The sequence below is a fragment of the Sturnus vulgaris genome, chromosome 1, assembly GCF_052056855.1.
Source record: "Sturnus vulgaris isolate bStuVul1 chromosome 1, bStuVul1.hap1, whole genome shotgun sequence".
Lineage (NCBI taxonomy): Eukaryota > Metazoa > Chordata > Aves > Passeriformes > Sturnidae > Sturnus > Sturnus vulgaris.
The window spans coordinates 140,340,207-140,353,272 of record NC_142243.1 but is presented as its reverse complement, the minus strand read 5'-3'; the positions used below and the strand labels follow the sequence as shown (position 1 = coordinate 140,353,272).

The window sequence follows — 13,066 nt, the reverse complement described above, 5'->3', positions numbered from 1 at the left end:
GCCATAGGTCATTTTTGTCCACTGGGATTCTGAGACATTGACCTCTGCCCTCTGGATGTGACTGCCCAATCACTTTCTTATCCATCCAGCAGTCCACTTATCGAATCCTTCTTTCTCCAATTTAGAGAGAAGGATGTTGTGGGAGACTCTTGTGAAAGACTTTACAGAAGTCCAAAAAAAATGATATCTATAGCATTTCCCTTGTCCACTGATGTAGTAATTTTTCTTAAGGCTTGTACTTTTCTAAAGTAATATAGTGATGTTGATTGTTTTAACTAAGATCTATACCACAAAAAAAAAAAAAAAAGGCTTCTATAGCTACTTGTAGTATTTTACTACTTTGTGCTTAATCATGCAAGTGATTTAGTCTATTTCCTTCAAAATCTTTTAAAAGTAATTACATAGTCCAGTGAGCACAGAAAAGAGAAAAATAAAGGGAGATGAATTTTAAATCACATCCTGTGTTGAGCTACTATCTGTAGTTCATGTATTATTATTAAATTTCATTCTGATGAGAAACTTGAGCTGAAATAGAATAGTACTATAAAGTTTCAAATGAATACTTGTAGCAGTGAAATGTTGTTTCCCAGTACTAAACTATCAGTTTAAAGATACATCGACATTTTACCTTTGAGTATCAGTCTGAATCAAGTGTTATGCATTTAAACAAAGTAATTAAAAAATCAAACCCAAACCAGAACTATAAATGTGCTGTCACAGATAGTTTAAAGTTTTCAACTTCTTGTTTAAACATGAGTTAATAAATATATTAATACGGATCACTGCAGAACAGTAGATACAATCTATGCACCTTAATGTTCGAGTTAACCACTCACACTGTGTAATACAATACTCTCTGAATAACGTACTTCTAATCTAATTTCCTCGCTTTTGGTGGAAACTAAGAATTATTTGCATTTTCATCAATTTCACCATGACTGGACATGCTGAATAAGTTATTCCATTTTATGTTTGTGCAGAAACTGTAAGAATTCTATTTTCCTTTTTATGCAACACATTCTCATAATAAGGATAATAATTAAAAGCTAATCTCAGATGAATTGCTATTGTAAATTGTAATGTACTTGTGTTCCAGTTTCTATTATCAAAGTGGTATAAAGAGCTGTTATTCTTTACTTCGTCTCATCAAAAAACAAAATTAAAATATCATAGGAACATTCTGAAGCATGAGACAGTGTTATTGACTGACCCTGTCTATTCTAATCAAATATTTCTCATTATAACCTGTGAATATATCCACTGTTCCCCAAAGGGGGATCTAGTTCAGAAAATGTCCAGCAGAATCTAATATCAATTTCAGTTCTGTGACTTCCCTTGTTTGTGCCAATTTTGCTCAACTGGCTCTCTTTTGCTCCAGAGTGAGGAAAGCACCATAAGCTTTGTTTCCAAACATCAACTGTTCCAGGCCCAAAGCAACACACTAGAGAGACCACAGAAGATGAGGATTTGATTTTCTTCTGTAGAGGATCTAATTCTGGGGGGAGAGTAATTCTACTGAGAACAAAGCAATTTTTTATTTCATATCAAATTGTTCTGTGAAATTAATTTACTTTCCAGAGAAAGAGAATCACAACTTATCAAGTCTGTATTATGTGAAGGAGTGATCAAATTTAGGAAAAAAAAAATCCCAGTTGATAGTTGATCATAACAATATTACTGTGTTTTCCACTTTTCAACAGGTGGGAAATGTTGTTCAATTTCAGTGCAAAAAAGGACACCTGCTCCATGGTTCAACAACACGAACTTGCCTTCCTGATCTTACGTGGAGTGGAATCCAGCCAGAATGTATACGTAAGAAATTTTTAAAATTCTTTTCTCATTTTTAAAAATCTCTATTATTTAGCTGCAGTAACACTGTTATAAAGTTAATCTATACAATTTTATTAACTGAAAGTTAACAGAAATTTGCATTACTAGCTTGCAGCTGCTAGAAATATGATTCTGGGTGAATTTTTGTATAATAAACAATGGATTAAAAAAATAAAAAAGAAGAGAGAGGAAAAAATAGTCATATCTTCATCCAAAGTCAATTTCTATCTAAGACAGTGTAACCTTTCTAACGCAGAGAGGAGGTGTTGAGAATAGGACATATTAGAAGTCCTGTTCTAAAATATGCAGGAAAGCATTTAATTAAGACCAGTTCTAGTCAAGAGTTTGAACTGTTTCCTGGCCAAGGAGTCATGGCATTCAAGATGTGGAAAAAAGTGTTTGCAATGGGAAATTTTTGAATCTGAAATACAGATTCTTCTTATAAACAGCAGCATTTCATTTCACAGATCTTTTACACTTTGGTAAATAATGATAACTTACTGAAGATATAAGATCATGGTTAATCTTTCTAGTTCAGCTAATCAGCTATATTTTTTCTTGAAATAGTCTTACCTTGTAAGGTCTGACCCTACAGAACCACTTCAGTGAATGGAGAACGTATCCACAGGAGGAAAGAGCATTACTATTATTTCAGCTGCTGCTAGAGTTAATCTTAGGCAAACAGGAAATCAGTAGCTCAGTGTGTTGAAAGGTGAACTCTGCTCTTGGAGGAATGCTGCCTTTGAGATAACACATAAATCCCACATTCTGGTGATTGTTAAATATATAAGACTCTTCATATGACATTAGAAATGGTAATTTAATTTTTCTGATATTTACAACTCACCTTCAATTTCTCCTTGACCTTTCATAGTGTTTTCCAACTGACCATTTACTTACTGTTATACAATGCTACATAGATATCATAAATGATGTAAGTCAGAAGCCATGCTTCCTTTTAAGTCTGGTATGATGTGTGCTGTTTCTGTTCTCATATGAAGAAAATTTTGTTCATGCAAGTCCATTAAGGTCTGTTCTTAGTCCCTTGGAATTGAAAGGTCAATGTTTAAGAGTGTATTTACAGACTTGTGATATTTTATAGACTATATCGTATTTTATAATGTGAATTAAAATCTATTAATATATAATTCCTACTGATTTTTTACTTTGTTAGTTAACTGTGAGAATGGGCATATATTATCTTTTCAGAAATATTTTCACCATTTTGACAGAAGGATATTTTATCTTTTTGTAGCTCACAGCTGTAAACAGCCAGAAACACCAAGTCATGCTAATGTTGCAGGAATGGATCTTCCATCACTTGGTTATACATTGATTTACACTTGTCAGCCTGGCTTCTTCTTGGCAGGAGGATCAGAGCACAGAGCCTGTAGGTCTGATGGCACGTGGACTGGGAAGGTTCCAGTTTGTGAGGGTAAGCTCTTCTGTTTCCCACTGCATCTGCCATCTGTCAGTGCTTTCCTTTACTTGCAGTTGGCACACGCATGCCAGTGTTTTGATTGGGCCAATGAGCATGTTTTTATGAAAGGCAGGTCCTGCTTGATGAACCAAATCTCCTCCTATAGCAAAGTGACCTGCTAGTGGTCACTCTACTTGGCACAGGTGAGACCACACCTTGAATAGTGTGTGCAGTTTTGGACCCCTCACTCCAAGAAAGATATTGAGGTACTGGACTGATCCCAAGGAAGAGAAATGAAGCTGGTGAAAGGTTTTCAGCACAAGGTTTATGAGGAAAGGCTAGCAAAGCTGAGGGTCTTTATCGTGGAGAAAAGGGCGCTGAGGGGAGACCTGATTGCTCTCTATAACTACCTGAAAACAGGTTGTAGCAAGGTGAGTCTTGGTATCTTCAAATTCACAGGTGCTGAGAGGAAATGGCCTAAAGCTGTGTCAGCCAAGCTTAGGGTGGACATTACAAAAAAATTTTAGGAAAAATTAGGAAGAGTTGTCAAGCATTGGGACAGGCTGCCCGGGAAAGTGGTGGAGGTAGGTGTGGAGACGTGGAGATGTGTAGATTTGGGATTTAGAGCCATAATGTAGTGGAGGACTTGATAGTGTTATGTTAGCTGTTGGACTCTAAGACTGTAGAGGTCTTTTCCAACCTAAATGATTGAATGATTCTGTTGTAATATTTGAGAAAGATGCCTAAAGTCCAAGAAGATGTCTGAATCACTGTGTGAAATTATTCTATGGGGTTTATAATTATTTTATGTTTTTATGTAAGGAACTGTATACTACTAGAAAACAAAATGTATCTACTTTGTCCTTGCTGTTTCAACCTTTAATTTTGTATCTAATTTTTACTACACAATTTGTCACCCTAGGACATGAAAAGCACCATAGCCAAGTCATGGTGAGAAAGGTGGTTTTCATATGAGATAAGGAATATACTCAAGTGTAAGAACTGTTTGGAATTTTATTTACTGAATAATTAAAGGCCTTTTCAGATTACTGTTACCTAATGTTTCAGATGTGGTTATCCCCAGGGCTCTTACAGAGGCATTCAAAAGCTTTGTAGCCAAACACTGCTACTTGGAAGGGAAATAGGAAATGAATAGTTGTATTACTACAAAACAGGTGTCCTAGAATTGTATGCCAGGCAAGTGCTGGGGGAAAATAAAGCAGAGCTTTGGGAAATGCTAGAAAGCTATCAGCCAGGAAGCTTATGACTTGTTAAGTAGTTGAAAAGTATTGTGGCAGGCCAAATGTGATTCATAGATTGTATTTTGATTCAAGAATTTGCTGCTGCTGTTGAAAAAAGTTGTTCACCTCTTATTGTGAACTTCACAAAAATAACTTGGAAATAGATGAAAAGGAATAAAATGTTTGAAGCTGAGAGCTCTAAAGGGATGTGTAGGGGAATTAAACTAGAATTTGATCCTGTAAATACAAAATTGAAATCTTGAAAGTCCTACTCAAATATCTGGATCTAGAAACTTAAACTTCATAGTTAATTAGTGTTAGTTTCAGATTTGTATCTAATATTTATATTTAAGTTTTATTTTGTGTTTCAAGTTTCAGTTGTGGACTTGACTAGAAATTCATTCAACTTGACAAGGCAAATTAACTCATCATCTTTTTGTGCCAAAACCCAATGGAAAGCATGATTCAGATATTTCTAACCTGAAGTTAATGTAGTCAGAAAGCACATGCTATTGAACCATGTCCTCCAAGTCAACAATGTACAGTGAAGCTCAGTAATTTTCATTCAAAACAGAGGGGAAATAGGAGTTAATCTATCAGTAGCAATAGTCCATAAGAACCTTTGGTTGCATTTCAACCCCCACTCTAGCTTCTTTACAGTTTTAACACACATGACAAGAAAAGACCATTTGAAAAAGCTAAAATTTATGCTCAATAAAAATATTCTCAGTCCCTGCAAAAGTTTCCTTTCCTATGCAGAAAAATACTCAGCTCAGGAGGAAGGTAATTTCTTTTCTTGTGTATTTTTTTAGAACATGGATTGGAGAGAAAAGATCTGGGTTCAAAGCCAAGACCCAAAATATAGAACACTGAAATCACAGTTGGAGCAAGGAATTGAGTCTAGTGCTACATGATAATATTTTATATTAGGAGACAGAATTATTTGCCTTCTTTATGTTCCAATGAATCCAAATTAGTTTCTTCAAAATAAAATAGATTAATGTCCAGGAAATTATAATGTTCTAGAGCATTTTGTTCATCATCTTCAGTGGTGGGAGAGTTCCTGCACTGAGCACAGAAGAAATTATATTCCCCAACTTCCAGTTCCCATATCACCTGAGCAGTTGCAGATACTGTGGACAGCCTATTTTGTTTCTTTCTGTTATTTTCCTTTAAAGAATCAGGGACCTTCTCCTTCAATATTAAGAAATTAAGGCAGCACCTATAGGTTTTCAGTCTTGAACACAAGATGTCTCAGTATTGTTGAAGATAGTTAAGTCCTGGACAGAAACGATTTCAAACTCCTTTTGTTATGTGTGTCTTCACTTTTTGGTCTTATTGCAGTTAATGCACTGTTCACTGTTCCTAACCCAAGTGATATAGCCAGGATTAGATACTATATTAGAAGGTATCTCACATATTAGGTGCATGGTCCAGGACTGTAAATTCTGAAACATGGATTCTGAAGTGAAACCCTGCACTATTTGACGGCTGAAAATAGTATAGAAAATAGTATCCAGGTGCCTGATTTAATAGGATATGGGGGAACAGAAGAAATTTGTGTGCAAGTGCCCCTGTGATACTAAGGCTTTGTGCCAACTGAAATCTCATTCGTACTTAAGTTTTAAACATCATCCTATATGCTTTTTAAGAAATAAATTCCATGATAGAAAGTATTTTATTTATTTCAGAGTTTTCTTTGGTTTTTTTTGCTATTGATTTATCTTTATATAATTTATTCTTTCTAACAGCTGGTTCTAAAATATTAGTGAAGGATCCTAGACCAGCATTGGGAACACCAAGTCCCAAACTAAGTGGTAAGTATTCCAAGATTTATGCAATTATAAACCATTTCTGTGCAAAAAACAATGAGGATCAGTTTAATGAGGTTGCACTGAGTGGTTTAGAATGCATAAAGGATATTAGATTAGGCACTAGATTAACAAGGGGAAAAAGATAATTAAATTATTCCCTAATTTTGAAGTCCATCTATCATATGGTATCATTTATATCTCTATACAATATCTGTTATGTAATGAGAGTTTTATTGGTTTCACTGAAATTGCTGTGTTCCGTACACATAAGGTTCTATGCAATTTACCTATTTAGAAACTGTACTACTCACCTTGAAATAATTTAAAGATGTTTTACAGTTTTCTTCAGTTCTGCCCTTTTTTTGCATATCGCTAATTTAGATTGCTTTACCTAAATACTTCGTATTAGCCTTGAATTTTAGCTGAGACAAGGTAATCTCTCGAATTTTGGCTGAAGTCTCCAGTTTTAACAGATTTGCTGAAGATCATATTTGGGTGTCCTGACAAGAAAAGCTCTCTGTCCACTGAAGAGATATTTTGAAAAGAGCAGTCTCCTTAACTAAAATTAACCTTTGGCTATAATAAAAGTATTGAATTTCTACCGATAATGAATAAGATTTAATAGTACTTTAGCATATGGGGATTTGGGGGCTTTTTTTTTTTTTATTATTTTAACATTTTGTGTACTAGTTCAAAGCAGTCTTCTTCAATGATGTGCTGCTGAATGGTAGACATCAAGTTTTCAATTCAGAAAATTTTCATTTATTTTGTGCAATCCCAATTAACTGCCAATGTAGAACATAAAGATCAGCTTTCCTAAAAGTAGGAAAATATATTTCAAGTGGATTACAAATCAAGAGCATCAGAGCATTTCCACCATGCAATTTCCTTGCTTGCATGTCCAGTATCTACATGTATTTTCAAGAAACATACACAAATATACGTACAGCACAGAGATCAAAAAACTAGGAAAGCTCTTCACCCTTGATGGAGAAGACCTGTCTTTGTGTTGCAAAAATAAATGATGAAGGAAAACTGTGGGTATTTCAGTGTGCCCCAGACTTTGATTTAAATGTATCCTGAGAGAAAAAAGAGCAAACATTCTTCTCTGTTTATCTGACATGAGATGCCAATACACACCTGAACACAAAGCTTTAAGTTCAGTGTGAATTACTTCAAATAATGTGAAAGTTCTGATTTTAAATAGTGATTCTTATAGGGATAACTGATAACATTACTTTGGAAAGTGTAGCAAGCTCATCCCAAATCACTTCTAATTTAATTGTTTGAAAGGTACTTCATGTTAAGATTTTAAAGATTTGCATGTGTCAGTTTTTACGCCAAAGGCAGCTTTTTGTTGTTTTGGTGGGGATTTTTTGTTGCTGAAATAACATTACTTAAATTAAAAATTTTTCAGTTTGCTAATGATAAGTATTAAATGTGAGTGTATAAATCTAGCATATTTATTCCCCAGTGGACTATGATCTGTTTTAAATTTTAAACTAGAGAATAATTTTTTTTTTCTCCTGGTGTAGCCCACAATGTTTTTAAGCATTTGAAGACAAGACAAAATTTATTCTATTTTTTCATTAGAAAAATTGACTAGTTAATAAAGAAAATGCCTGTAATATTTCATGTCATTTAAAGAAAATGCTTATGAAAATTTTGATATTTAGATAGCTACTAATTTCTGCAAAACTCAATACTAGCCATATGTCCCTAGCTGTCTGTGCTGGCATAGAAAAGATTCTACAGTGAGTGGAATATGATCTTCTGGCTAAAGCTTTTAGAATTTATGAAACTGGTTAACTCTGGGGCAGGTCCATATTTTTGGAAAAAAGCAAATGAATATGTAGTTGTGGTTGTGTTCTTCAGTGCAAATACATTTTTCATAAAAGTTCAAGCCAGGTTTTTATGTTTTATATCTGAAAATAATGCCTAGAAGATTTATAAAGAGTAAAGGAAAGAAAATGCTAATATTTATCATACATTTTATTGGTTATTTGACTTTTTAATTACTAAATATCGCAAAATGTATTGAAACATGTTTTCTTCTGTATAGTTCCTGATGATGTATTTGCCCAAAACTATATATGGAAAGGATCTTACAATTACAAAAGCAAGAAGCAACCCATGACTTTGACTGTCACCAGTTTCAATGCAACTTCAGGAAGAGTAAATGCAACACTTACAAACAGCAATATGGAATTGCTGCTGTCAGGTATGGGCTAAAGAAAACAAATTTCCTTTTTTTTCTTTAATTTTTCTGTCTTACAGAAAAATATCACTTTCTGCATAACATAATTTTTATTATCCTATCAAAGAAATTTTCATTGCATTTCAGTTCCTTTACAGACGTAGGGATTTTTCCACTTCTTTCTTTCCACTTGTTTGTTTTTTTTGTTTGTTCGTTTGTTTGTTTGTTTTTTAACTTTTCCAGGTGTTAGTTTATTTGGAGTTAATAGTCAATAAGGAGTGAAAGAATCATATTAATTATCATGTTTCTTTTCTAAACATTTTAAATAAACTTCAAGTATTGTTCCTGAGATTTTCTGAATTATAAAATTTCCCCACAGTAGCCTAATGACTAATAATAATTTTGATGAGATTGGTAAATGTCGATGTGGAAAGTCAGAGATACCTAATGAACATGGAAAGAGACTAGAGCTGACATTTGTTAGATTTTCTAAGTAAGGGGGGAAAAAAAGTTGGAATCATATAATTGTTTAGGTCTAAAAAGACTTCTAAGATAACCAAGTTAACCTAATACTGCCAAATCCAACACTGAACCATTTCTCTGGAAGTGCCACATGTACACATCTTTTAAATACCTCCAGAGATGGTGATTCCCCCATTCCCTGGACAGCCTGTTCCAATGCCAGACAACCCTTTCAGTGATGAATTTTTTCATAAGATCCAATCTAAACTTCTCCTGGCACAACCTGAAGCCTTTTCCTTTCATCCAACCACTTGCTGCTTGAGAAAAGCACCAAAAGGCACCTTGCTTCAACTTCTTTTCAGGTACTTGAAGAGAGGATATAGTCTCTCTTCAGTCTCTTTTACTCCAGACTAAACAGCCCAAGTTTCCTCAGACTCTCCTCATAAGACTTGCACTCCAGACCCATCTCCAGCTCCATTGTCCTTCTCTGGACATGCTCCAGCACTTCCATGTCTCTCTTGTAATGAGGGGCCCAAAACTGAATGCAGGATTTAAAGGGTGGCCTCACCAATACCAAATATGGGGGATGATCACTGCCCTGATGCTGCTGACCACTCTATTTATTATACAAGCCAGGATGCCACTGGCCTTCTTGGCCACCTGAGCACACTGAAGGACCATGTTCAGCCATGACTAGCAGCCCCAGGGCCTCACAAGCCCAACTGCAGACCCATTGATCCAAACTGTCCAGATCCCTCTGCAGAGCCCTCCTACCCTCCAGCACAGGAACACTCCTGCCCAGCTTGGTGTCATCTGCAAACTGACTGAGGCTATCTTATCCAGATTGTTGATAAAGTTACTAAACAGGACTGGCCACAGTGCTGAGCTCTGGGGAACACCAGTTGTGACTGGCCACCAACTGAATGTAACACTAATCAACACAAATCTCTGGGCTCATCCAGCCTGTCAGTTTTTTTACTCAGTGAAGGGTCCTCCTGTCCAACCCATGAACAGCCAGTTTCTCTAGGAAGATTCTGTTAGAAATAGTTTCAAAGCTTTTACTAGAGATCAGTGAGACCACATCCACAGCCTTTCTTTCATCCACTGAGTCACCTTATCAAAGGAGGAGCCCAAGGTAGTCAAGCAAGATCTGCCTTTTATAAATTTATTTGGCTGGGCTTGATGTCCTGGTTGTTGAGAGGGGTGGTCAGGAAGGATGCAATGAGCCACAGAATCTGTGTTTCTGTTGAGATCTTATTTCCCAGTATTGAGTAGAGTAGTGAATTTTTATCACTAGGTTTGTCTGTTATTTTGTAGGTATCCTTTGAAGAATCATGGTTGAGAGTGGACTGAATGTTTTCTGACTGATAACCATGTTTTTCTTGGCTGTGTGTGATTTTTTTCTATTATATTATTTTCATCCATGTAATTTCTGTGACGATATTAAGAAAACATGTAGTATCTTGTATTTTTGGAATTAGAAAAGTAAGCGGCTGTGTTTTCTGACTCAAAACACTCCTCCTCCAAATAAAAGGTTCCTTCTATTAGACAAATGTGATTCCAAATATCCTTTTCTACTCTATGTACAGGCATTGCACATGTCATCAAGTAATTTTTTTTTTTATTTCCCCGTTCTACAGATTTTATACACTGAAAGGGTATCTTAGGGACAGGGAAGTAGGGGTGGATCAAAAAATACATTTACTTGCTAGAAAGCTGAATTCACCTATACTCATTTTGTAGTTTTCTCAAATGAAAAGTAGCTCCCTCCTCCTGCATAATTTACTGTTTTGCATTCCAGCATTTGATGCATCTATTTTGACTTCTTTTTATTTTGACACCTGTGCTTGCTGTAATTATACATAGAATAAACCCATCTTGCCAAGGCTCATTCACTTGAGCTCAAAGCAGTGTTAACACAAAAGTAAGTCTTCTCATTAGCTCAGAGATTATTTATATGTAATGATACCTCCTACAGGGCAGTCACCAATCCTTAATGTGGAGAAGACTTTGGCTTTTTCAGTTCAGGCATGTACACAAGAAATATGAATTAGGAATCATTGCCCATGGGAGATGAAATCCCTAAACATATTGTGGTATTTTATTTTCATTTCCAAATTAACAAATAATGATAATTTCTAATAAATAATTATTCTGCAGGAACAAGAATGAGTCAATAATTATGTCTACAAAGTAAATATGGTTGTGTACAAGTCTTCTCATTATATAGAAGAAACTATTTTGTAACTGACCATATTAACTGATGAAGAACAATCCAATCATAGATTTTTTTTTTTAATTTAAAAGCAGCTTTTGGAATAAATTTGTGTGTGGATGTTCCTATTATCACATTTTCTATGCAATGGCTAAATGATATATATTGACAGTAAATACACTCTTTGTGATTCAGAACAATACTTTCCGTTTCAAATCAGATTGCTGTCAATGTTCTGCCTAAGGGTTGAAGTAAAAGCTGTGTATATGGGGTTTCCCTTCTCTCCTCTCTATAGGCTAAGCTAAAATCTGTTTCTATTGATACTTTGTGATTATTGAAATAATTGCAAAACTGAGTAACTTTCTAAACAAACAATGTTGACAATTGCTATCTATTCTTCCTGCTTTTCCTCTTTAAGGCAAGGGATAATGTTTTTATTTCCAAAGATGATATTATTTTTCTAGTCAACACAAATATGAATTTTTAAAACTATATTCTACAGGAGTGTATAAAAGCCAGGAAGCTCGGCTAATGCTCCACATATATCTCATTAAAGCACCCTCCCATACATCTGCAAGCAAGTTGAAAGAGGAAAAATGGGCTATGGATGGTTTTGTGAGTATATTTCTGCTACAAAAGAGAGGGAATTTTTTTGTGTGTGTGATTGAAATCATGCTGATTTTTACATCCAAAAAATCCTGAGACATATCAAATGGAATCTTTTTTGCAAGCGTAATTCATTAAAGTGCATGAAAATTTTCTTGTAAAATGCAGGAGACCAGTCTGAGGGAAAATATGGGAACAGACATAGAGTGTAAGCAAAATTATAATGCATGCTAGTATAGAAACCTTTCTTTTAGGTCTCTATTCCAATATATTTAGAAATTTTATCATAATTAAACATAAAACCATTTTATAATATTATATTCAATTAATACAATAACGATTTTGATCATTATATTAGCACACATGTTTTACTTTTTGGTGATTTTTTAGAAATATCTTGAAAAATATGAGCTGCCACATATATGTGTAAAACAAAATAGATTACTCCAATTTAGCATTAGGCCCCTTGGGGTTCTGGGTCTTAGTTTATTCTTTAAAACAGAGGGGAAGAAAGCACATAACTGAGAGGAGAAAAGGTAAAGGAGAGGGTTAAATAGCCCAGGTTTCTGGAATTAAACCATGAAAACTAAATACCTTCCAAGAATAGATAGAGAAAAAAGTAGATTTTTTTAGACAATAAAGAGCCAAAAATTATTTGGATGAGGATAAACACTCATACATCCTTACTACACCATCTGATTTTTTAAAGAATTTGTCTGTTTTCTTATTTTTCACTTATTGGTTAAGCACTACAAGGACACCACTATGTGTGCACATGCCATGTGTATATTGAACTGTACATAAAAATGTATAATTTTATAGCAAGTGGCACTGGTTGAACAACATTTTTTTTAAAAGGTGCAGAATGAAAACCTTAAACCAAACTCATTAAGCAGTGAATGTGCTAGTAAAAAGGCTTAACTCTCGTCTTGTACAAACTTTAGGCTTCACTAATACGCTCCCGAGGTAGCAAAAGCGAAGAATTTAATTTCAGATTTCTAAATAGACAAAAGTAGACAGCATACTTCCTAAATTCCATACGCTATTTACATACTGTTCTTATTTGACCTTTTTTTTTCACTGAGTCTTAGAATAGCAAAAAGAGGCTGCTTTAGATCAAAGAAAAAAATTCACATAAGAAAGGCACCCGCTCTTCAATGAAGACATAGCTTCAGGTCTCTGCTGAAGACCTACTGTGTCTTCCCTTGAGAAAGGGAAGCTTAAGGGAAAAGCTTAAAGGAACTTACCTAGAAAACACTGAATTTGAACCTAATAACTATT

The 13,066-nt window shown here is 34.7% G+C and overlaps 1 protein-coding gene across 4 annotated transcripts in view; it reads left to right on the top strand.

Moving 5' to 3' along the window:
• Window positions 1-13,066, top strand: part of CSMD3 (CUB and Sushi multiple domains 3) — a 587,774-nt gene that overhangs the window by 567,814 nt on the left and 6,894 nt on the right. For all 4 annotated transcript variants that reach the window (XM_088178475.1, XM_014870085.2, XM_088178481.1 and 1 more), the window contains 5 exons: window positions 1,701-1,812; window positions 3,086-3,265; window positions 6,243-6,308; window positions 8,368-8,526; window positions 11,682-11,794. In XM_088178475.1, coding sequence (XP_088034601.1) covers window positions 1,701-1,812; window positions 3,086-3,265; window positions 6,243-6,308; window positions 8,368-8,526; window positions 11,682-11,794 — 630 coding nt within the window. The remainder of the gene's footprint in view (window positions 1-1,700; window positions 1,813-3,085; window positions 3,266-6,242; window positions 6,309-8,367; window positions 8,527-11,681; window positions 11,795-13,066) is intronic.